This window comes from Solanum dulcamara, chromosome 3 (genome assembly GCF_947179165.1).
Source record: "Solanum dulcamara chromosome 3, daSolDulc1.2, whole genome shotgun sequence".
Classification (NCBI taxonomy): Eukaryota; Viridiplantae; Streptophyta; class Magnoliopsida; order Solanales; family Solanaceae; genus Solanum; species Solanum dulcamara.
The window spans coordinates 45,869,816-45,895,589 of record NC_077239.1 but is presented as its reverse complement, the minus strand read 5'-3'; the positions used below and the strand labels follow the sequence as shown (position 1 = coordinate 45,895,589).

At 36.8% G+C, this 25,774-nt stretch overlaps 1 protein-coding gene across 2 annotated transcripts; it reads right to left on the bottom strand.

Moving 5' to 3' along the window:
* Positions 1 to 1,077: 1,077 nt before the first annotated feature.
* On the bottom strand, positions 1,078 to 20,018 carry LOC129882564 (ubiquitin carboxyl-terminal hydrolase 5). Of its 2 annotated transcripts, XM_055956930.1 has the most exons (14): positions 19,686 to 19,772; positions 17,664 to 17,925; positions 16,390 to 16,638; positions 9,507 to 9,651; positions 9,187 to 9,246; positions 8,988 to 9,083; positions 5,424 to 5,822; positions 5,015 to 5,155; positions 4,762 to 4,932; positions 3,487 to 3,744; positions 3,250 to 3,398; positions 2,494 to 3,081; positions 2,048 to 2,321; positions 1,078 to 1,625 (listed from the first exon to the last, which is right to left on the bottom strand). In XM_055956930.1, the coding sequence occupies exons 2-14, from the start codon at positions 17,708 to 17,710 to the stop codon at positions 1,440 to 1,442; spliced, it is 2,763 nt and encodes a 920-aa protein (XP_055812905.1). In that variant the 5' UTR covers positions 17,711 to 17,925; positions 19,686 to 19,772; the 3' UTR covers positions 1,078 to 1,439. The 2 variants fall into 2 exon arrangements, with proteins under 2 accessions (XP_055812905.1, XP_055812904.1); XM_055956929.1 differs by lacking the exon at positions 17,664 to 17,925 and having other exon boundaries at positions 19,686 to 20,018.
* Between the last annotated feature and the right edge of the window lie 5,756 nt (positions 20,019 to 25,774).

Below are 25,774 nucleotides of genomic sequence, written 5' to 3'. Positions count from 1 at the left end.
TCCCTTTATTGGTAATAACATGGAACCGAGACTTTATTTTTTAAGAAAGAAAAGAAAATGATGTGATTATTGACATGAGATTCTGCATTTCTGCTTTTACTGTATTGTATTTGGCCTACCAATAACAATATAGTAGTCAGACACTCTTTCTGTAATTAGTTTGTAATAGGAAGAAAACAGAAACTTACAAGAATTCTCTTGTGACCTTTAAATTGGGAAGGTTACACAAAAATGTAAAGGGTAATTGTTGAACCAAATATCATCCAATAATAGCAGAATTCATAGTTGCAGTTGCATTTTTCTTTTAATTTTATTTACTTGTCTCTTTTTATGGAGAAAGCATATCTTTCCCAGAAAAGGGACGGTCCAACAACCTTACCATAAATTTGTCTACTCACTTTAGCTAGGCCTCAAATTTACTACATTCCCCAACTAACTTTCCTACTTCGTTTTTTTCATTTTGCCACCATCATATCAAAACTACAAAATGAAAGAGACTTGACCACCCAAAGACCCCTCAGGAAATCCAAATTTCATTTTTCAAAAGTGTGATTTTACCCCTGCACAATCAAATTTGATTTCAAATATTTTATTTTCCTTTTCACACTGCTTCATATGTTTTACTTGAACAAAACTCTATCAAAAACAATTTATCTATCTTCACAAGGAAAAATAAGACTGCATACACACAATCCTTCCTAAACCCCCTTATGGAATTACAAAGGAAATGTTGTTATTAGTACTGAAATTTTAACACAGTATAGACACTTTCATGTGATTAAAAACAATGATAAAAGATTGTATAAAAGCACGTCCAAGTGAACTTATAATATAAAGTCAGAAAGGAAAAAAAATGATTTCAGTTATATCAATTAAAAAGAGTAATTTCACTCAATTTTTACTTTATTACACCAGGACCATTAAATTATTCTGTGTATACAAAACTCGTCCAACTTAATGCAAGTATCACGATCACTACTTATGGTGACAAATGGAATCACTCAACTTTGCCTAGATATCATTGAAAACATCTCTTTTGTACTATAATATTCGGTCAAAGTTAGTACTCAGGTAATGTTGAGTGACTATCACTATAATTTAATTATTTTGATGCAATAAAAGTGACCATACTTGAGAATAACCCAGAACTAAACAAAAGGGGAAAAGGGTAAAGGTTAGGGAAGAACAATTGGTAGAACTGATTTCAGCTCTCCCTTCATTTTTCTGCCTCACTTTGTTACTTTAATGTTTGTTCTTCCTTCCCTCTTAGGAGTGGTACAAGAGTATTCTTGGCTGATCATCACTTGCACACATATTTTACTTTGTGAAGCCATTGGGAAACGACTGAGACCCTAAACTGCCTAAACTTGCACTCCTTCCTAGTATTTCTAAATTAATACATTGATTTGTACAAGAGAGCTGATTACATTGGTAAGAGACTACTTCTGCGAAGAAATGCTGTGTTGACCTGCTGAAGACACTGTTCCATTACTTGCAGAATGATGATGATCTGTTTTTACCCTCCGATAGAAAAGCACATAAGCAGCAGCAGACTTCACATCTTCTTCATTAATCGGTGATATGTGGCTATCATCAAAGTTGTACCATCTATTTTCATCAAGAAGCTGCATGACAGAAAGACTAGCATATTAGAATGTACAACTCTGAGGATATATTGGACGATTTTCATTTTTGAGAGATGATATTGGTCTAATAGATATTGCAACACGAGCAAATCACACTTGAGATGCAGTACCAGGAGGCTTGTTAATGGGGTTGGAGGGATTTGTGACAATTGAACAATGAAAGAGTTTCTTTTTAACAAATTGAAAGATAGCCTCTAATAAGGAAATTTTAACCAATTTCAACCTTCAATGGGATTGTATCCATGATGACCTGACCACTTGGAAGATTTAATTACTGATTGCTCCATACCATTCTAATTGTAGACTAACATCTATGTAATGCAATAAGATAGCGCTACCGGAGACTTCAATGAACTAAAGGCAGGGTTAGAGACAACTACTTGCATATCACAATTACACACCTTGATATGTGCTGTGTAGTGCCCACTTCCCATCCCACCATAGTGATTTGTTAGTGCATACAGTTCATAGAGCTGACGTCGAGAGTTGTTCTTGTTGGCCACATATTTTGTCAAGTCAAAATCATGAATAGGAAAATTTACAAAAGTTTCCAGCTTGTGCTTCATGGACCGGCTGTAGGAAAACCTCTTCAGGTGGATAACAAGCACTTCAGGAAGCCTCCAAAGGTCCAACTTCTTACTTGCTTGTCTTCGCTCTTTGCATGTAGGACAATACCTTTAACATTTAAGCATAAATATTTGATATAATCAATCGCTTGAAAAGGAAAAAGTAACAAAGCTAGCATGAGAGATGGTATGAGTAAACATCAGGCATATAATGAGCAAATAGTTGTCCCTTTTTGTGAACATTCTGGCAACATGAGCAATGAGAATAGGAAGAAACTAACCACATATCTTCAGGGACCAATGGCTCTTCACGTAAGAATGCTTCTAAGCAACTGTACAATGAAAGAGGTTCAGTACGAGCTTTTTTTGTAGCTGGTCCATACTTTGTGACTTCCGGCAAATTCTCTATGTAACGAGTATCATAATTTTCCAAAAGCTTCTGAGACCAATCAGCAAATACAAGTATTGACATTGACGATGAAGACAATTTGACAGATTTATCTTCCCCTACAGTTAGGTCAATGCATGCATTATTCTCATCAACCAACTGCAGAGGTAGTTTCTCTAAGTTCACCAATTTTGAGCGAGGCACATCCTTCTGTCTTGGATCATCATTTGCTAGACTAGAGTCTATACAGGCTTCACTAGAAGCGGCAAGACGGGATGCATTGGCTGCTGCTGCTGCTGCTGTCTTAGAGCGAGAAACACAGTTAAATCCTGGATTTTCTGTTCTTAGCATAGGCGAGAGCATTCTGTGAACTATCAACTGTATATCGCCCCTTGTGATGACATCATCACAACAGATTGGTGAAACAAGAGGTGTTCCATAAGGCTTCCACCCAACATTACTTTGAGAGATACCAATTTCACTACAAAGAAAGAGTTAGCATTAGTTAGAAGAGTGAAGATTGCATTTATGCTCTTACTAAAATAGCATTTTGAATACCAAAAATCAACAAGTGCCTTGGAGAATTGGAAAGAGACTGAAGAAAATAGGAAGTGCATAGTGATGCAAACAAGTTACAAACTATGCATACCGTTCTTCCCGACGATGGATCAGTTGAAGAAACTTCGAGTTCTTTGTTAATTTTGGAATCTTGTAGGCAGCAAGGTGATCATCATCTTTTATAGAAGACAGAGATATTAGAGGATCTTCCAGAAAACGATGAATCAAATGGCCACGTATCTACGAGCAGCACAAGAAACAAGTGAATCCCAATAAGACATCAAGTATATCATGCTTAAATGGTAACTTGAGTTATCAGAGGACTAACCTCAGCAAGCAAAAGTTTCTCATTGTGCTTTAAGGAACAAGAATTACCAAGTGCCTGAATCAAGTCCCTGCAACGTCCCTGCTTTGGTACTGTAACGGTACAGGCAGCTGGCAGTGCACTTCCGTCACAAGTGAAAATTGTTACTGTCATACTACGGGTTGTGGCAGATTGAAGCGGCAAGGAGAGATACATGAATGGGTCAAATGTTACTGAGACTTTATTACACACAGGACACACTAAAGTTGACTTGTATTGGCCCTGTAAAATGGAAAGGACGTGTAAATTCCATAGTCATAGAAGGGTAAGGAAAATAACACTATTCATAGTTTCTATAGTTTATTTTCTTTCTTCCCTTTTTAGTTTACATAAGTAAATACTAGTATTACTGATTACTGAAGCAATTAACAGTTTTTACATGTCAGACTCTGAAGAGGAGGTGGGGGGTGGGGTAAATTTTGATCTAGAAGACTAAACCAAATTGAAACTGATTGCTTGCGGCATGAAATAGCCCTTGATATTTTTGAAGAAAGAAAACCTGGACTATAAGAGAAGTACAGTACAGTAGAAAAAAAATGTAAAGCTTAGGTCTGCATTTTAGCATTTAAAAGGAAAGTGAACTTCACAGAAGCAGAAATATGTAGCAAATTTAAGATCAAATAATTCACTTAGCAATAACTTGATAGAGTCAACACCCAATAGTTGTTCACAACTAAGTTGCTTGGACTCAGGTGCGGTGTCCGATACGGATGTGGATCTAGAGGGCAGATCCTACATGATCCAAAATCGGCCAAAAATAATTCAAATATCTAAAAATAGAGATATATGTCTAAATTATGAGACATTCTGTGAAAAACTTCCATGGTATTCTGTTGGAGAAAACATTGATCAAGAGGAGAATCCTACAAGATAAAAAGAAAAGACTAACATCGAAATTTCTATATACAAGCTATTTCATTTTCTTCAATTTCACCTTAACTTTTGTTTTGATTGCAGAAATCATAGGTATTTGAACCGAATTTCTCTAGCGATTTTGGTCAAAGTACCCAAAATCGGTTGACCAAATCATGTACGAATTCCACACCCACGTTGTGTCGATACGGGTGCGGCATAAAAAATAAAGAGTCCAAGCAAATTAGGTTCACGGTAAGAAGCAATCTTCTAAATAGTCAAATTTCTGTCTCATCCAACTAGTCAATTGAAATGTCTAGCCCGGAAGCAAAGTGTATCACCCATCATTACTCAGGTATTAACATTTTCTCACAATATGTTACTCACTTGGCATACATCCACAATTATGGAATCATTTCGGGCAATGTGATTTGCCCAATACTCATCAGCAACTTCTTCATCAGGTCGTCCATCAGCATCTTTTGATTTTATGTAAGGCTTGTGTTTGACACGATTTAAGTCTTCGTGAAGTCCATCCAACAAAAACGCAAGGAGTTCCTGAGGAGAAGAATTTTGAGTGTAAAGGAAGTCCTATTCATAGAAGGTCAAAGTGGTGATAATTTCTGATAATATACTCCACCTGAGAGTCATGCTGGTTGTATCCACTAAATTGTGGGGCAAAGCGAGCAAGCTTTGCCTTAAAAGGGCGAGGGGCAACTGGAGTTCGCCCTGGTGCCCACAATTTTCGTAGTAAATCACCAAATGCTAAAGCCAGCTCACCCTGAACATATAGATTAAAAGTCAAAAGTCAATAAATTTTCCGACTAAATTATTAATCAGAAAGGTTCCCATTCCACCCCACCGATTTAGTTGACAATTTTTTCAGTATCCCAGCTACTTCTAGGGACAATATGTATGCACTTGCTAATATATTTTAGCATAAAGCAATTTTTGTGACTAAGCAAATGGTACTGTTCTTAGTAAACCTTTCACCTGTCCAAGATCAAATTTGAGAAACTACTTTCAAATAGGATTTTCTTGAAACTTACAACCATCCCCAGAGGATTCTGCCGATTTATCTCCTGATAGTAATCTTCTCGGAAGTACCGAGCAAATTCTGGAGTATGAACAAGACATTGTATGGCACTATTCATGAAGCAAGTATTCCCAAGGTTCAACAACCCTGTAAGACCACAAGCAGATCCCCTCGTACTAACACCACTGCTCCCATAGGTCTTGTCTGTTCCTGAAGAAGCAAGTTGTTGTGACTGTGACAACTCTGCAGTGCCATTTTTAGTTGAACCTTTGCTCAGAGACAACCCTTCGGCATTTGAGAAGTTCGGCTGAGATGGTTTCACAAGAGCCACAGTTCCATTATCTGCTGTTCCATTTTCGTGAAAAGAATTTACACCACCAGCTGAATTACCATTAGCAACCTCAACCAAAATCTGTTTCAACGTAAACATTGCAAAATAGGGGGGAGAAGTCTCAGAATGCTGGGGAAAGTTTGGAAACAGCAAAGTGAAGAATATCTTCACAAGAAACAGAAGCAATCATCACTTAGGTGGCAGTATTTTTCTTATCATTTTTTAAACAGGTTGTTGGCGACCCATGTAAGATTCTAATTCATTGTCAACCAGTACAATGACCTCAATGATCTTATCAACTCCATGATCTCATTGAGGGGTGGCAAAATCAACCCATAAAATCATGATCCGTCCAACATGTTTAGGTTTGGGCGGGTTAATGACCAGCTTAATTCAGCCCATTTAAAACTGCATTAATATGCAACCCAGATTGACCCATGAGAAAACTTTATTTAAATATTCTAAAATATACTCTCTTTTTTATTTGATATGTTATATATAAGCATAATATAAGGAAAAAGTTTTATTAGGTACTCAAACAAATTATAAGAAAACAAACAAGGAATTTAAAACTTAGTAAGGATTGGGTTGGGTAATGACCAGAATTTTAGCCCATTTCAGCACAACCCATTTCATCCTGAGTTAACTTTTGGGCAGGTCATTAACTAACCATTTTGACAAGCCCAAATTCAGCCCAACCCGCCCATTTGATACCCTAATCTCATCATTCATGTTTATGCAAGAATGACCCATTCATTCAGTGACACCATGAACTCATAGAAGAAAAAGAAAATGCATGTAATTAGAATTTTGTGAGCTAGAAATGGCACTAAACTAATCATTACGCTCTTAACCTTCACCATTTCCAAAAAAAAAAAATCAATTCAGGGCTTTCTGCTATAAACTGTAACAGTTAGATTCAGACGTATATGGAACTATAAAAGTCTTTGCAGTCATATTGGAAATGCATGGCAGAACATTACTTAAAAAATAAAAAATAATGAATAGGCCCATATTTTTTGGGTCCATTACTTTTTTCGGGTGGAGATAATGGTGGTGACCGGGTCAGCTTGAGCATACCTCGATCATTCCACCGTGTACATGATACCTCCCACCAACACAGGTGCCGAGTAACTCTGTCCACCAAGGCTTAGGTAGATGGGAATAAATCACCTAGTGTTTTTTCTCTTCTGGAATGTGAACCTTGATGTCCAACGTTTGCACCCACTTCATTCCAAGGTCGATTACTTTAGAGGCCAGAAATTAGGAAACCAAAAGAAAGTGAAAGACAATTACTCTGGTTCAAAATAGACCCAACCGCAGACCAATCCCCAACTACCTTCTAACTTGTCTCACAAAGTCGTATAATGGAGAGGACATGCGCATCTATTCATTCATTAGCTCTGTTTCTATTTCTCTCAAGAAATATGAAACTTAAATGACTGCCATGAAATATCTTTGAATATATCATAAAAGAGAATACCATGCATAGATTCAAGCACTGCATCCATATATGTAAAGTTTGCGTGGAGCTCCATTCCATCTCCAAGAAGAAGTAATATAAAGGATACCAAAGAGCAGTTTTTTTCTAACTTTTTCCCAGATGGAGCCAAATGCTAGAGAAATATTTGACATTCAAGCAAAACTGAACAAACAAATGTAAATATAGCTTTACTGATGGATAAAGCTAGGGGTGGAAAAATTAGCCCAAACCCATATGAGCCGCCCAAGTTTTGATGGGTTTGGGCTAGAGTGATTTTGATGATGGGTTGATTTGGGCTAGCCCAAGTTGATCCTTCCAAATCAATAGCCGAAATAAACATATCATGATGCCCAATATTGACCCAGGGAAATGCTTATATTTAGCTTCTAAGTTCTAAGGTTCAACTCTAGATTAAGATTTTGCATATGAATAATTGTTTAATTTTTTTTCATTTTCATATACAGCTATAAATATAGGTTACTATAATTATTATTGGTGGTGAAATATTATTTTACTTACTTTTTGTAGAGGAAAACAAACAGTAAGAGATTGGTACAAATTTAAAGGACGAGTAAGATACAAAGTTGCATTGATGCAACTCATAACATAAAATCATCTTGGTAACCGGAAGATAGGCTATTATCAGAAGCAGTGAGGAATCAATGCAACTTTCTGAAGGGTGCAGAACTTGCGTTCCACCCAAAACTACCCCCGCTGGATATTGAGACGGACTCCATGGAGATAATAACAATCCTCTCAGACAACACAAATCCACTTTATAACACTCTTATCTCATCATGCAGGTTTTAGCTGAAGGAACTAGGGAATCCGACAATCCGACATAACTTCTGGGAAGGCACTAAAGTGGCACACGTTTTGGCAAAGTATGCAAGGATAAATAGTACTACTGAAGACTATGTTACCCTCTGGACTCCACCTCTCCTGGGCGGTACAGAACCTATCAGAAGACAAGGAAGGACACAATACTACTAAACAAGTGTCCTCTTCAACTTGTAATAGTCTAGTAAATCTTGGGAACACTAGTATCCCTGATGTAATAGCTAATTAAGCTATATATATATATATATATATAACATAAATCATCTAAAGATTGACATAAATTATTAATGTTCTATAAATAATCTAACAGTGAAAAACATCCCGGTCCTTGACATATTGTTTTCACCCATGGAACATTATCTCATTCTCTACATATAAGTATTTTTCATGTTGTTTTTAGTTTTGGGTAAGCGATCGGGTTTGGGTTTGAATTTTTGAGATGGAAAAATCATGGTAGGGAGAATGAGTCTTACCAGATGTAAATTCGAAAGTTGAGGTCTTAATGCAGGAACCGAACATCGGGTGGGAAATAAAAAAGGTGTGAATATTTACTTCTAGAATAAGCCCAAATGGTCATTTTCCACCCCTAGATAAAACCAACTGAAGTTACACCAGATTTCTAGATCTTTGACTTATTTGTCTGTGGCAGAGATATTACAACAACAACATACCCAGTGAAATCCCACAAGTGGGGTCTGGGGAAGGTAGGATGTACGCAGACCTTACCACTACCTCATGGAGGTAGAGAGGTTGTTTCCGAAAGACCCTTGGCTCAAAAGTCACAGTTCCAAGTACGAGAGAAAAACAATATATATAGCATAATGAAAATAAATAAATAAATAACAAATAAAAATAAAATGCAATGCAAAATTTACAAGACAAGAACAATAACTATAGCAAAGTACTGCGATACAGAAACATACATCCTGATCCATTTGTATATTTGCATCATCGAGCGTCTTATCCATGTCATTCATCAAAGCATGCTTTTGATGGCTAAAGTAATCCCAAATGCATACCTGAAAAGAACAGAAAGGGTTCAAATTACAGAAGTGAAGAAAGATAAATATCTTTCAAGAACCCACAGAAGACTTGAAAATGTATACAAACAGATTCTCTTACTAGTTCTGGACTGAGAGAGAAAATCTCACAAGCTTTCTTATGAAGTTGTCTAATTGTTTCCTGCTCAAACAAAACAACAAAGAAATGACATCTTAAACAACATCATAAGGTTATGGGCTTCATGATCAAATAAGGATAACTTTCCTGTAAAGTTATTTCTCTTTATTTTTTCACCGTCCCATTGAAAGAGGGGACTTTTTCATCCCCTCCTTCAATGAGACAGTGAAAAAACAATTAAAGAGAAATAAGTGTACAGGGGTTGTGTTTTTATGCTTTATCAAAAATTGGGTTGTGTTAAGTAAAAGGTCTAAGAATCTTGCCTTTTTACTTATTCTTATGGTAGAACGTTCATCTTTTGGCATCAGATGTAACTGAAGGCGCAGAGGATAAACTTCTACAGCCAACTCAGTCTGAGAGAGGCCAGAGTTGATCACCTTCCTTGGCAATATAGGACCTCCTCTGTACCTAAACCAAGAAATGGTTATTCTGTTTCCTCAACAGTGGCTTCAACCAAAAATGGCTATTAAATTTCCTAAGTACTTCCTCAATATGGCTCCTAGGAACCTTTAATGCTTTATATAAATCTACCAAAAGAAATCACTTATCTAAACCAAAAGAATGAAGAGAGAGGGATTAAAAAATATCAAATACGAGAGAAGATATAGGTGTTTGGCTATTAAATTTCCTAAATACTTCCTCAATATGGCTCCTATGAACCTTTAATGCTTTATATAAATCTACCAAAAGAAATCACTTATCTAAACCAAAAGAATGAAGAGAGAGGGATTAAAAAATATCAAATACGAGAGAAGATGCAGGTGTTTGGTAAAATGAAAAGAAATTGTGACTTACAGAGGACACATACCTTATTTTTTTGGAGAACGTAACAATTTGTATTATAAACCAGTACTTAGGTAGTACTGAAAACCCATTTGCAAAAAAAGTATGAAAATGTAAGAACAAAAACAGCAAGCCTAGCATGATTCTAATACTTCCAAGATTGCTTCTGCATCTATAGGGGAACTCTTTGTAAGCCAAAAAACATAATAACAGAATACAATATGTTTTGATCATTTGTGGGGATCTACTTCTATCCTCAAAGCTTCTAGCATTCCTTTCTCTCCAAATGGTCCACCATAACCTGCACACATTAAAATCTCCACAAATTGCCCAAGGCCCCTCCATTAATCCTCTGACCCCTCCTAATTCATTCCACACCTCCCTCCTTTCCACCTTACAATTTGGTGCATAGGCCTCCTGAGATGTGGCAGGTAAAATTTTGAAGTCAAGTCTCAAAATTGCATGTTAGAGTACAGAGAAAATAGCCTAAAAACCCCCCAATCTATACTCAAAATCCCAACTACACACTCCAATATACGGGTGTCCTATCACCCCCCTGAAAATTTTTTATATATATTTTATACACCCCTGAGTGTTGACCTGTCATGGGAGATGAGAACACCTCCTCTAAGCGCGTTACAGGAGGCAAAAATGTTTCAAGTTGCCCAAAATTATATACACGTGTATATCCACCTAATTTTTGGAAAAAAATATTCCCAAGAGTCATCTTCCCCAACATTAAATATCATTGCTTCTTCCCCACCATTTTCACGATTTTCTTCTTCAATTTTTCACGATTTTCTTCCAAAAATAGCTAGGGTTTAATCGTTACTGTTAATTTCTACGTCAGATCTTGAAGTTAGGGTTTGTAATCAACTCCAATTTCTTATTTAGGGTCTTTAATTTGAATTTTAACTTTTCTCTAAATTCGTTAAAAATGGTAAATGAAAACTTAAATAAATTTTGTATGGATGAATCATACCTAATGCTCAACGGTGAAGTGAGATGCAAATACGAAATTTTGCTGAATTCGCAAACTTATTGGTCGAAATCAATGGGGTGAGGGAGATGAGAAAAGAGAAAAGAGTTGGGTTGGATTTTTTAGGAGGGAATAGAAAAGATATTGAGGGAAAAGAAAAAAATTCGGGTGGGTGGGTCTAATTTTAAGTGGAACCCGCGCGTGTATACACTATATTCACTATATTTGGTTTATGTGGACAAGTCAGCATTTAGGGGTGTATAAAATAGATAAAAAAAAATGTTCCGGGGGGTGATAGGACACCAGTGTAGTTGAAGTGTGTGGTTGGGATTTCGGGTATAGGTTGGGGGTTTTTAGACTATTCTCTATGGAGTATAAGCACCAACCATAACATAATGATTCCCCCTCTAGGTCCACTTGCCTCAAGACATGCAAATTTGATCCATCTTCCTCCCCATATTTGTTTAACGATATCTTGTAAATCCCTATGTAATTTTGTTCTTAGGCATACGATATCAGCCTTCCATTGGTCTATGCAGTTCCTCACCACCCTTTTTCCCCACACCTTTTAATCCCCTTACATTCCATGACACAAGCTTGAGCTTCATAGTTCAACTTGTGCATTCCTTTTCCCCTTATTCATCCCAATACTGTCTTTAAATTTGATATCAAAAGTAATTAGATTCTTTCGTTCATTGCCACCTTTGTACTTTGCCTTTTTGATATGAGTGGATGATTCCACTCTTCTAACTTGTCTACAAGCATCTATTTGCATGAGTAGCTCCGAAGCTTCCTCCTCATGCTCTTTGAAATCTGCATCGAACATTTTGCCAAGCTTGATGATGTTATGGCGAACCCAAACAGAATTAACTCTCTTGCTCGATTGTTGCATTTTCTTTCTCTGTTGCAATGGTAATTGCTTCTTCTATCTCCCATGTCTCCCTACCAGTGATCAATTTATCGGTCATGTACTATTGATCTTCAATTGTATCTATCCCCCTCTGTCCTTCACCCCTAAAATAATCGCCACTGACTCCTTTGCTTTGTTGTCGAAATTATCTTCTCTTTATGGTAAAACTTCCATGGCAAATTCCTTTACACATGAAATCTCTTTCGCTTCTGTCTCGGGGGATTTCTCATCTGAATTCCTTAAATTTTCTATTTCTCGTAAAATCCCATCTATAGAGCACTCAGATATGGGCATGGTTCTCTTTTGATTTAATTTTGAAAAAGAGTTGGGCTGGCCCAGTTCTTTTAATGAGAGGCTATCCGCTCTCTCTTTTCATGTGCCTCCCATGTATTCTGACAGTTCACATGTGTTGGCCATTCTGCAACTGTCAATGCATTACTTTCTAATATAATTTCAAATGAAGCTTTGGACTTCTGGATAACCCCCCCCCCCCGTCTTCCTTCCATGACACTTTGGACAATAGCATGTTTTAAGATTTCTCTTGGTCTCGACTTCACAACCATCTCAGCCTGAAATTTCGTCGTCGGCGCGGTGGCCCGGAATCTTCTTAAAAGAGGCATGCATGACACTTTGGACAATAGCATGTTTTAAGATTTCTCTTGGTCTCGACTTCACAACCATCTCAGCCTGAAATTTCGTCGTCGGCGCGGTGGCCGGAATCTTCTTAAAAGAGGCATGCATTTCAATCCAAATTGAAATTTTGAAGATATACCCATCTTTGGAGATCAAGACTTCATTGGGCATACTTCGAGCCTTCCCCATAACTTCAATTCGAGCACACTTGAGATGCTTTCTCAATATTGTTTTTCCACTGTACTCTTCCAACCTCCACACTTATCGTCGATCTCTCGAAATATTTCTTTAGACCACAATGAAGTGGCAGTCCAATTGCTCCGATCCTTGTCGATGGAGATTTTTGTTGACTTGGACAACAATTGAATAAAGGGCTCCACCACTCTAGCATTGCCGGGGTATTCTTACAAACCCATTCCCTTTGTAAAATCTGCTCCGCCATGAAGTTATTTGGGAATTCAAATGGGAAAGTATGTCCAGTCATTTCATAGATGTTGATTCCAAAAGCTTTCTTCCACATAGATATAGCCCATCTCCTGATGTCTGCAAGAGTAGGAGGCTCAGCAATCCTAAAAAGAGCTTGTTAAACATCTGCCTGGTAGACCTTTCTCATCATAGGGCTCCAACTTAAACTCTAGGCCCCATTTACAGTCCTCAACAACCTTAATAAATGTTATATCCTTGATCATTTTTGGTAGGGGTTTCGTTGTGTTCATAGTGGTGCCATTAATGAACCTCTCTATTTTGAAAGTTGTCTCTCCAACCTACATTTATGGCTAGTTCAGGTACTATAATGACTTCTTTGGTTTCCCTTTTTAGCGACACGATACTCATGTATCTTCTATGTTCATTAAATTTCCTTGTACCATAGAACTCTGCCATTTGCTCTTTTATTCTCCACTGTCTGACCAAGTTGTTTTGGTCACTCGATGCCTCCTTGAGAATATAGCATAACCAATCCATGACTTTCTTACTCCGAGTAATCCTCCTCATCCTATTCTACTTCTTTCTACCCAGTCAAAACTGCCCGAGCTCCATCTGGTGACGTCGAAAGATTTGAACCCAAAGTTAAAGTATATTTTGTTATCCGTCATGATGTTGTAAGTAAGGGGTCTCTAGAGATTGAAGCAATAATCACAGTTGGTGGAAGACAACCAGAGAGACGGACTGGATGCCCAAAGAGGGCTCTCAAAAAGTTTCATTGGGAGATGTGCCTGTGAGCTTTATCAAAACTGTTGGTGTCCAAACATTTTTACATGCCTTTAGAATCAACAATTTGGAAGGGGACAGTAGTCAACATCAATAATGGAAGCGAAAATAAGAGATGGTCAAATCAAGTTTCAATTTTTCTTTTCTATATCATTTTTCTAATTTTATTTTACAAGTGCCCTTATCTAATTATAGCTGTGGATAGTGAGAAAATTAGTATAGGAGCTTATAATTCAAGAAGGGACCAAATTTAAAAAATTAGTGTATTCTCGAAACTTGTCATTTCCTGAAACAAGCACCATCCATTCTATTATACCCTTGTTAGAAATCTAAAATGAATGAAGAAGAAAAAGGCAGTGAGAAAAGGTATAGTCCAGCGACACATAATGGACAATTGGTGAGTTTCACAAGACACTCTCAATTGGGAGTGAAATTTTACCATCTTTTTGGCGCATGTCACATCTTCAAACCCTGTCATAGACAAAATCCTATTATTGTAATGAAGAATGTTTGAGGGGTAGGCCCATTATCCATCGAGTTTCAAACCATGCAGCTGTCATTGGCTCTTGGGATTTTCTCGAAAGTCGAGCTAAGTTTTTCTTGCATGAACACTATTAGTTTCACAAAGACACAAACTACATATATGTATGGAATTAAAAAGAATAGTAGTCATCCATTGTACCATTGCTAGCAAACTATGTTGCTTGGACTCTTCAAAATGTCAGCAGGTGCTTGTCGGGTTCTCTAGAAGTAGTTTTATTTGGAGAATCCGACACGGGTCTGGCATCAAAAGTGAAAAGTCTACACAACTTCGCTATCCAAAGCTGGGAACTTTTTTTTAAACGTGTTCGAGACTCACCAGGTGATGTTACATACACCAAAGGAGCTCTTTAGCTATCGGGTGGGGCTATAGACGTGCAAAGAAAATTAAAAGGACATGGAGAACTATCCTAACCTGTATAGTGTTGATCCTTTCGAATGAAGAAGAAGAATACGCGAAGACCAGACAACAACAATACATCTTTTGAAGAAAAACTGCTTAGGACTTTTGGCTTTTTGTGTAAGCTTCAAAACATTTATGAGTAGGAGTAGAATAAAATGAAAGACATTATTATTATTTTTTTGCAGATCTGATTTTGTAAAAGATCCTCCATTTTTTTGTATCCTCCAGCACTAGTGTAGTGCTTGGCTATTTCAATTGTGAATAATACTTGCTATACTTGTATTAAAGAAAAGGACACTGCAGGTTTACATGTCATATAAAATACAAGAAAAGGAAACTGCATGTTTACATGTCATTTATTTTATAAGCTTTTTTTTTTATAATCGAGAAATCCTCGAGGGCAGGACCAACGCAAGTTTCAAAACTCAGTGGACAATAGATCGCCCCTCTACCCTTCACTTAAATACTACGATTTTTTCTGCAACAATTCAAGCTCGGAATGTATGCCTAACCCACACATCATGGCATTGCGCTTTTACCAATAGACCAAAGCCTTGGGGACCATTTATTTTATGAGCTGTTGCACTAAATAATTTACATATGTATGATTAGGATATTACAATCCCAGCTTACTCTTAAAGCTAAGAATGTTGTAGGTAACCAATTCTCTGATAAAGGAGGAGACACTTGAACCAAGACATTTGATATCATCTATAATTACACCCAAAAACAATTTTACTCCAACGCCACCCCAACCCAACCCAAACTAACCAAGCAACAAGTGAAAGGCAGTGTTGTCAAAGGTGAAAAGCTCTAAAAAGCACTCCAGGTCTATAAGGGCTTTAAGCACAAAGCACAACTTAAATAAGGGCTTGAGTAAAAAATGTGCAATGATTGAAAAAAATAAAAATATTTATGTAATTCCAAAGAAAAAATAAAAAATTCAATCATAATATTTTTCTTAACAACTAGTACACTTAATTTGCTGATTACAATGGGGCGCACATCTTAAAGCCCTTCCCTACCCGAAGCACAGCTTAAGCGAGGCAAAGCGTCCTCCCTGAGCTTCAAGGCTTAAGCGCGCCTTAAATAAGCCTTTGACAACACTGATGAAGGGCCAAGTAAAAGGTACTCTTCAAAGTCCATCGGCTCCTACAAATGTTTTTGCCCTCCAAGTCTCTTTACACAACCATCATAACCTTATACTCCCTCTATCCCCAATTTATTTGGCACCGTTTTACTTCGCACAAAGTTTAAGAAAAAAAAATTACTTCTGAAATTTATGATCTAAAACAAAGCTTATACATTTGTGTGGCTATAAATCATTGCATTAAGGGTAAAAGAGAAATTTTAAAGTTAACTAGTTACAAAAGGTGACATTCTTTTTGGGAAAAACTAAAAAAGAAAGTGTGTGCATAAATTGGGATGGAGGGAGTTGTTTTATTCCAAACGTAATTGCAGCAGTAGAGGATCTACATTTACATAAATCCAAAGTCCTATAAGTAGCTATATCATGATTTCTTTGAACTATTTATCAGTTGTTTTATATCTTTCATTTTCTCTAACCTTCGAGTTCTATGATCTAATAAATTAACTGTTTTCTACAAATGTATGCACTTCCAAACTAACACACAGCATATAAAAGTAAATTAAAAGGTATAAGCAAGAACATTTTCTAAAAAAACTCACCATTCATATAGTTGATTCCACACTTCCTGAGGAAGTAATATATAATCGGTGCCTTCAACGAGGGTATCAAGCAGCTCAATCCCCGCACTAGAATCCCCTGAGGTTGCTTCATATATCAAGTCAGAATTATCAATACTGGAAGGCCTGTTTAAAGCACTAGAACCACCTGTCCAATGCTCAGAAGCAGATCCATCATTTACAGTATTAGCCTGGTTTTGGTTCACATATTCCAACCATTCTTGCCACCATCTGTAGAAACACATTAAAAAATTTATAATCATTTACCCAAAAGTCTTGCTCTGCAGAAAAGCATTTACATACACATTTATGGTGCATATCCTCTCAGAATTTCAAGTGATAATCTGACATTTATAACAAAATAATCAAACAATAGATACATTTAGGTCTGAAACTCATAGAAATTGTTTTCCTGAAGGGCTGAAACCTCTCAAGGATAACCAACGGCCACAATGCTAGAAGAAAAACTCAGAGGTATGTGTCCTTTGGGGTTGGTGTGATTAAGAACAAATATGGAATTGAGGATCATTGGTACACCAAAGAAGTAAGAACTGCATATGAACCCTCAGTTTGGAGAAATATTAGAGCTCACATGCCTTGTTTCAAGTCTAGAATAAGTTTCCAGGTGGGTAATGAAACAAATATATCCTTCTGGAACAATAACTGTATTGGACATGAGCCATTGATGGAATTCTTGTCCAGATCTATTTTAACTGGCAGAAAATGCTTCAGCTTTTCTATCACAAAACAGAGAAAATGGGACTTGGAATATCAACTTCAGAAGGAGGAGATCCAATGACTGGGAGGTTTACAGGACTGCTATATTTTTCAATCACTTATGCACATTCCAACAGCTTACTGAATCCGAAGATGGCATCATTTTTTTTCCAATTAAGTAACAAGATTTTATTGCACAAATGGGCAGAAACATCAGTATACAAGGAGAATACAAAAGTAGAAAACCGACAAAAAGATACTTCCTCTGGTTCAATTTAAAGAAAAGAAACTTTTGAAACTTGCGATCGAGAACCCCTCTCAAGTTAGCTTGTTTTACCTTGATAGTGAGCAAAGTAGTGTGTCTGTGAGAATTTAGTAATTTACAAAAAGAAAAAAAGGTCTGGCTCTATGCAATAATGCTTTCTATGTGGGAAACAATCAGAGAGCATTTGTCGTTTGTTTTTACAATGCCAAATTGCCATCTAACTGCGTCAGTCTTTCCCAAACATATGCTTTTATGATGGCGTATTCGGGCCAACCTGCGCACACTTCGATTATTCCATTGGGTAGTTGCTACTTCCCACATGTACAGGTACCACCAGATATCTCTGCCCACCAAGGCTTAGACTGATGAGAAGAATCACCTATTATTTTTTGCCTCCGTTGGAATTAGAAACTAAGACCTCAGAGTTCTCCTCTCACTTCATATGCAGTGGGCCATGCCTAGTTCATCAACTGATTGGCTAAGCTTCTGGAATAAAATGGGACTAAGCACGGGAAAACTTCGGTTGAATATGATACCTGCATTTATTTGGTGGACTAGTTGGACTGAGAGGAACAAACGATACTTTGAAGACTGCTAGTTCTATCATTAGAATAAATTCCAGATGTACTATTTAGGTTTGTTCATGGTGTAGAATGGAAAAAGTAAATGATGCCAAATCAGTCTTACAATGTTAGGAGCCCGAAAGGATTAGAATATTAGATTAGAAGGGGCAGATTTTTGCTTCTGTAATTACTGTACAGCTGTTACCATGCTTGCTTAGTTGTTTCCCTTCTCAAAAAAAAAAAAAACACTGCTTGTTTATATATAACATAACCTTACCTTTTACTAACAAAATGCCAAGAAGAACATAACAACTCAATAATGGCTTCCTGAGAAGCAAGAAACTCCTCAAAATCCGCACTCTTCTTTAACAGATCCCATTTCAGTAAACAAAAGTATATTCGCAATTTTGTCCTTAGTGTTAAAATGAAGTTAAATGCGAAAGTTGCATAACTTCTATCCAATGTCCCTTAAGGAACAGAAAGTTGCATTTTTCAGAAAATACTACAGAAGAAATTAGAAGATGAAATAGCAATATACTTCAGAAGGGTCAGTTTTTGCAATTGCAATGCCCACCAGTAAAAGAAACATGGCTTATGGTTTACTCCTTCCATTTCATTTTATGTGGTGTTTGACTAGGCACAAAGTTTATGAGGAATATTTTTACAACTCGTGGTCTTACCCATGATATTTGAATGACTATAAAATCAGGCGCTTATCTCCAAATATAGAAATGTGTCATTCTTATTGGAACAAACTAAAAGGAAAATAGTGCAACTTAAAAATGAAACAGAGGGAGTAATACTTTTTTTTGAAACTGATAACAGAGGAAGTAATACTTAGTTTTTACAGACAAATAGCAACCTACGCCTTCTCTTTGTAAGGGTTGTGTCTGTGCCACATTATGCAAATCTCTACTATTCCACCAATACCTGTTGACTCTGCCCATCAAGGCTTAGGTAAATAGGAAGATTTACTTTTTTTGTCTCTGCTGTATTTGAACCCAAATCCCATGGTTTTCACCCACTTAACTGAATACTTGACTACTAGACAACACCTTTGGGTGCAGTAGAGATTACTCTTTCCCCTTTTTAAATTTATTCTTTCTCTACTCTTTTGGGAAGGGGTGGGGATTTCCAGGGGTAGAAGCCTCTAACAAAATAGGGAGAACCCAAGAACCCTAAATTTAGGGGGAGGAATGGTATAGTGTTTTATTTGATACCCTAATTGGAATTGAAAAATGGTTTCCCCAAATCTAGTCTTTTGCTTTTCAAAGTATCCATTGCATAACGGTACAGTTGCTCCTTTTGTGATGGGCAGGAAATGGGGTCAATGCAAGGAAAAGCATCTTTGTAGAAATGAAAAGGGGAGGCTGCATGGACTGTAATCCCTTGTTAATTTTTGTGTTTGCATAGTCGTCTGGATAAAAGAACAGGGCTTATTGTTCTAAGACACAAATGTTAACAGGCAGGAACTTTTTATTTTCTTTTGGCTGGGATCAAAGCCTAAGATGAAATAGTTCGACCCAACATTAGTCAGGGGAATGACACCTCTGATATCCTAATGGCATTCAAAAATGCTCTCTTATACGGCCGATATGGTGCATGAGAAGGGGTTGCTTGATTAAACAGAAGTAGAAAAAGAAAACCCTAGAAATAACACGCCAAAGTAGTCAAATTAGAGCAGCAGCAGCAGCTATAGATTTTTCAAAAAAAAAAGTAAAAAAGGTGTTTACCGTTGAGTGATTAAATAAAACGTATCGCCTTGTTTGGTTTGGGCTTCGGCAGCAATAGATATATCTCTGATAGTGAGCTTCTCTTCCTCCGGCGTGAGCTCCTTTTTAACCTCCGTCATTTCCCTTCTCTTCCGAGGCGAAGGTAAGCTCAAAACTAAACAAACAAATCAGAAGAAATGTCAAGGGAGAGGACTTGATTTCTCTTAACAAAAATTGAAACTAGAGGATCGCCTCTTTGCTTCCGCCTTTCTTTTCTTCTCTCTCTTGTTGTTTGTTCAGTGGGCAGTACTAGAGAGGGGGACAACCTAAACTGAATCGAGCGGTGGGTTTGGGGGTCTACGTCAAGTTTTCCTTTTTTTTTTCTTATTTTTAGCGGAGATTCAAGTGAATTGCGTCGAGGCAATTATTTATTGTATTGTTTTTCTGCTCATTATTTCATCAGAAAATTGAATAAAATGTGGGTTTATTTTTTGTGATTCTTTAATTAAGGAAGAGGGGGACAACCTAAACTGAATCGAGCGATGGGTTTGGGGGTCTACGTCAAGTTTTTCTTTTTTTTTCTTATTTTTAGCGGAGATTCAAGTGAATTGCGTCGAGGCAATTATTTATTGTATTGTTTTTCCGCTCATTATTTCATCAGAAAATTGAATAAAATGTGGGTTTATTTTTTGTGATTCTTTAATTAAGGAATACGTCAAAGTCATATTTCAGTTGTTTTACTTATTGAAAGTCTGAATCTAAACGATTCAGATCTCAATTTGTTAAGTGCATCTGTTTTCATTAACATCTAGCCACTTAATACATCTGAATACCTCTGATTCGGTCAGATCCAAAACTAAGTTTGAAAATCATTCAAACCCTTATAGGCACTTTCATCTTTTAAATGTTAGATTCATTTATTCGAAATATTTCCTTCTTCTCTGATTTTTAGCTCACTGTAGACACCCAAACCATCTATGGCTAGAGACTTCCTTTTCATCTCCTCTTTCTCCTCTATTGTTGGATCACTAAAATTAATAGCATACTTTCATTCAACCTGTAAAATAGATTAATTAAAAAGCAATTTCCATTATTGACCATGTTTTTTCCCAATCGTTACTCCTTCACTTGCCTAAGAAAATCGCAAACTAAATTACATCAATAACATATAACCATGGAAAAAAATCATGAAGATCTAGAAAATCCACCCACCACCACCTTAACAACGATGAACTTTTATCAAATTACGATAAAAAAATGGGTTTATTACTGAGAGTTGGCAATTGAATGGATTTTGGAAGTTAAGAAACTAAACAAAATAAACATTGAATTATACAATCTTAAGATAAGATTCTTAATAATGCGCATCGGGTGCTTTGTGGGTCCCATCATCACATGCATTATTAATATCTTTTGACCTATTGACAGATGCGTGCTTTTCAAGAATTTTTTCCTCTTTTGGAGGGTAGTGATAAAGTTGACAGGACTCTTACAAGACAATGGTGGGCATACCCACCTGGCACACGACTATACATTACTTTTTACATAAAAGCTAGTGGCAATTTTACTTTCACATTTTCTTATCTTATTAGCTTCTTTGATGACCTTATCTTCTTGTCTTCGTAATCTTTTCCTCCTCATTTGGTATTTTATCTTCTGGTCTAAGTATCCAAGTATCCAAATTATGTAAGGCTATAGAATCAAACTCATTCCTGAGTTATCATTCTCATACGGGTCTTGAGATAATAACTACTGAGATAAGCGACTTAAAGGAAATAACTAGAAGACCGGAAAAGATTTCGCTTTCATGAGCGAAGAAGACATAAATTATCACGATCCAACCCCGTAGGCCGTGACGGGTGCTCGAATTGGACATTCACATATACCCCTGCAAACTATAAGTAAACCTGTCCCGGATTTGAGTTATAATGTATCAACAAGCAAGATTACATATAAGCCGACGAAGCTATCATAGCATATAAGGGCAACTATACACGCATACATATACAACCCACATACATATGTCCACAGACCTGTAAGAATAGTAACAGTAACATATGGCGGGACAGGGCCCTCGCCGTACCCCTGAACAAACAAATATACACATAGGAGGACCAATACCAAAAAATTAGGCTTCGAAATAGTGGAGCACTTCCAACATAGCTAAGCGGAAATCCTAAGCTGACGGATCTCCGAAATAAACATCTTTACCTGCGGGCATGAAACGCAGCCCCCCTCCCCCCGAAGAAAAGAGGATCGATACGATATATGTACTGAGTATATAAAGCATAACATATTATAACTGAAACAACAATTGAGATAGGGATGCATGAAACAAGTATAACAGTTAACAATTTACTATACCTGCATCTTATGAAAAGAGGGCATGTATATCATTCTCACATATCACTCCCGGCCCGATATGGGACTCGGTGTTACCATATCATCGCATATGGTATCATACCATCGTATATGGCATCATCTCATACATTATAAGTACATCACTATGTTTTCATATGCATGCCTATCTATCGTATCCGGCCCTTTAGTGAGGGACTTGGTGAAAGAGTAGTATACATATCATACCGCATTCAGCCCATTATGGGACTCGATGCCATTATCATATAATAAAATATACCGAGGAACGTTCGGCCCGATCCATAATTTAACACAATGCCGAGGAACGTACGGCTTGATCAATATTTTCATCATATCATCATATATATATATATATCTGGCTCGGGACTCTGTGAATAACTTCATCACATACGGCGTCATCGTATGCTTCAACTTCATCGTATACGACATTTCATCATCGTATACTTCATATATACATATACATACCCGGCCCGGGACTCAGTGAAGGAGTAGTAAAGCTGCGCCTAATATAATTTCTGGGCCATCGTGAGACGCGGAGAAAGAAGGGTTACAACATGCACGAGTAGAGTAGTGAGAAACCATATGCAACTTAGAACATCATCCAAGACTCAATGAAAAAGTCAAGTGAACTATCACTTGAAGACCGGAGTAATAATCGTCCTGAGTACCTTCTAAATGTCGTAGGAATCATATCGGCTGGAGTCTCAGGAATTGTAGACATGTATCGAGAAAAAGCTAAACGGCTTATGGAATTGGAGACGTTCATCATCGTAGGGACCCTTAGGAATAAGAGCTTATGCATTCAATTAGTATTCATCATATAGGAGACTCGAGGGTGATAACTCAACTACCTTAAGAGCCTTAACATTCAGAAGTAAACTAGAATTATGAGTCATGCATCATGTTCCGAGATCATGAATAGAATTACCCCAAGTTTCATATACATATCGTTCATAACTTACGTCTAAGACATGCCAAAAGAAAAGAAGGATAGCTTTACATACTTATGCCAAAAACATGCCAAGAGAAAGAAGGTAGCTTCACATACTTACTACTCTCCATCATATAGAAGCCTTGAGAGGCAATAACTCAACTAGTATAGGAATTCTATCATCGAGAAGTGAATAAGACTTATGAGTTATACTTGGGGTTATATGAATGGAATTATCCCCATATTTTGTATATCAATCACTTAAGGCTAAGACATGCCAAAAGAAGAAAGGGTAAGCTTCACATACCTCTTATGGATTACCCTTCGCCACGTTCGCCTCATCGTCTTTTGAAACTATTTAACGTGGAAGCAATACTAAGATTAATAACCTTCCACTTTCCAACTTCCAACTCTACAACCAAGTATCCATAGGAATCGTTTCCTTATCCATTTCCCTCGACTAGTTTATTACTAGTTTCGAAGTTACAGGAAATTGGGCAACATCTCCCCTGTAACTTGCCCTATCCAACTTCTAATATTAGCAGACATATTACCAACAACAACCAGCAGCTATATATTCAATCAAATCACTTCAACATTACTCAATACAACTCCAAACAACTAGCTCAAAACTACGATACCAAAATAGAGTTTTTAACCTTTATTTCGTAAAACCTTTAACAATATGGAACAGAGGGTCGTGTGGCTGCAACCAGCAGTACCCACACCCTTTTTAGAATAATTTCTATCCCTGTAACACTCCATCCAACTAGCTACAACCGCAGCACCACAATCACAACACACTACTCGACTTCGACTTAACTATAACGACTTCAATTTAGTTCGTTTCCAACGTCAAGCATCCTTATGCAATTTTTCCACTTCCAGCCTTATTTAAGACATGTAATATACCTCATAACATCATCATAAACTCCAATTTGAAAGAAAAAACCTTACCTTGCCCGAAACTCACCAAACTCGTCAAAACTCACCTCGGAAGTTCCTTTAGCGCGATTAAAACTTTGTGGCTATTTGTTGTTCATTTGGGGCTGATCCAAACCATAAATTTACATTAATAACACCTTCATACCATCATGGTATAACATAAATAACTAATTCACAGAACAAAATCGAAGAACTTACCACTTTTTTTTCCTCCCAAAACCGTAGCTCTCTTTCTCTAGCTTCAAGTTCTCTCTTCTCTTCTTCTCTTCTTCTTTCTAGAATTTTCTTTTGATAAAGATGACTTATGAGATAAGGATGGAAATAAAAAGTCATAAACATACATATATAGGCTAATTTAAGGGTTGACACGTGTTACCAACACATCGTACCACCCCTCATAGGCAGCCACGTGGCAGGTGGGGGCCCACCCCCTTACTACAGTTGTTGCCACATGGCACTCCCTCTTGCTGCCACGTGTCGCTCTCTTCTTCTCCTCGTTGGTTCGTAATCTCGTCTTGCTTTACGAACCTATGTAATCCTTGCCACGTAATCTTGGTATGTATTCAAGTAGTTTAAGTACATAAATTTTTTAAGTTAATAGCTTACGTAAGTAAGTCGAGTCCTACGACTCATTACTTGGCCTCCAACTTCTTCTGGATTCTTATAGCCCTATTCCCAATCTTCCCTACTATGGGGTGTCACATTCTCCCTTCCTTAGAGTTGTTTGGTAGCGTTATAGATTATCCGGCTCACACGGTAACTTCTAAGAAGCTTACGAACCTTTCAACAAACTTAAAAAGCTTAAGAAGCTTACGTACCTTAGGAACCTTCCAAGGTACAAAAGTGCGGGGTACAACATAAATTATAAAAAGCCTCAGAAAATATAACCAAGTATCAACCAGAGTTAGTAGGTTTCTCTGCATATATCCTGTCAAGCCAGTCAGATAAGGTAATACTAAAACAAAATAACACAATAATCTCATTATTAATAGAATTAAACATAAAGGTAGATAAATTAATAAAAAAAATAACATGAAGTCCAACCATCCAAAAATACAGAGATAGAAAAATTAATTACTCAATTAAAGAAAGTTGAGCTAACCCCACAACACGGTAAACAAAAAGTAATTAGAAAACCGCAAAAATGGACTGTCTTTCAAATAGATCAAGAAGGACCATCAAAGAAGACCGGCCAAGAGTAAGTTTCTCAGACAACAGAATTGGAAATAATTTTATCTCTAGAATATTAGCAAGAAGACCCGCTACTAAAGAACAAAAGCATGAATTAAATAAAATAATAGATGTAGACAGAGACTTACAAATTTTTTAACAGAATTAATTGAAATTATTAAATCCAAAAACATTATACAACGTAAAATATTTCTCTGGAGATAATCAATTACGTAAAATATTTCTCTGGAGATAATCAATTATACAGACATTACAGAGAAGAACAGATCTCAGCAATAGGAGAAAACTTTTCAACCCTAAACTTGGTAAATCCTACATTCATAAAGACAATCAAAAATCCTAGAATAATGTTAATGCACATGGGATTAATAGTGGAATAAAATTAATAAAACCTATAAAAATTAACCCAGAAGAATATGCAGCTTTAGAATTGAATTTTTACAAACTTAGCAAACTAAAGGTATTTGCAGCAGACTAATCTAATATATACGAGTTCTAGAGGAGACACTTCTATCAGATTCACATATTATAGTTATACAAGTCAAAAATAATTAGATGATAATGAAACAGAAAGCACTATAGAAACAGAACAAGAAGAATTCATGAATATAGAACTTATACAGGAAGGTTATGAAGTAGATAAAGCTATAGAAGAAGCAAAGAG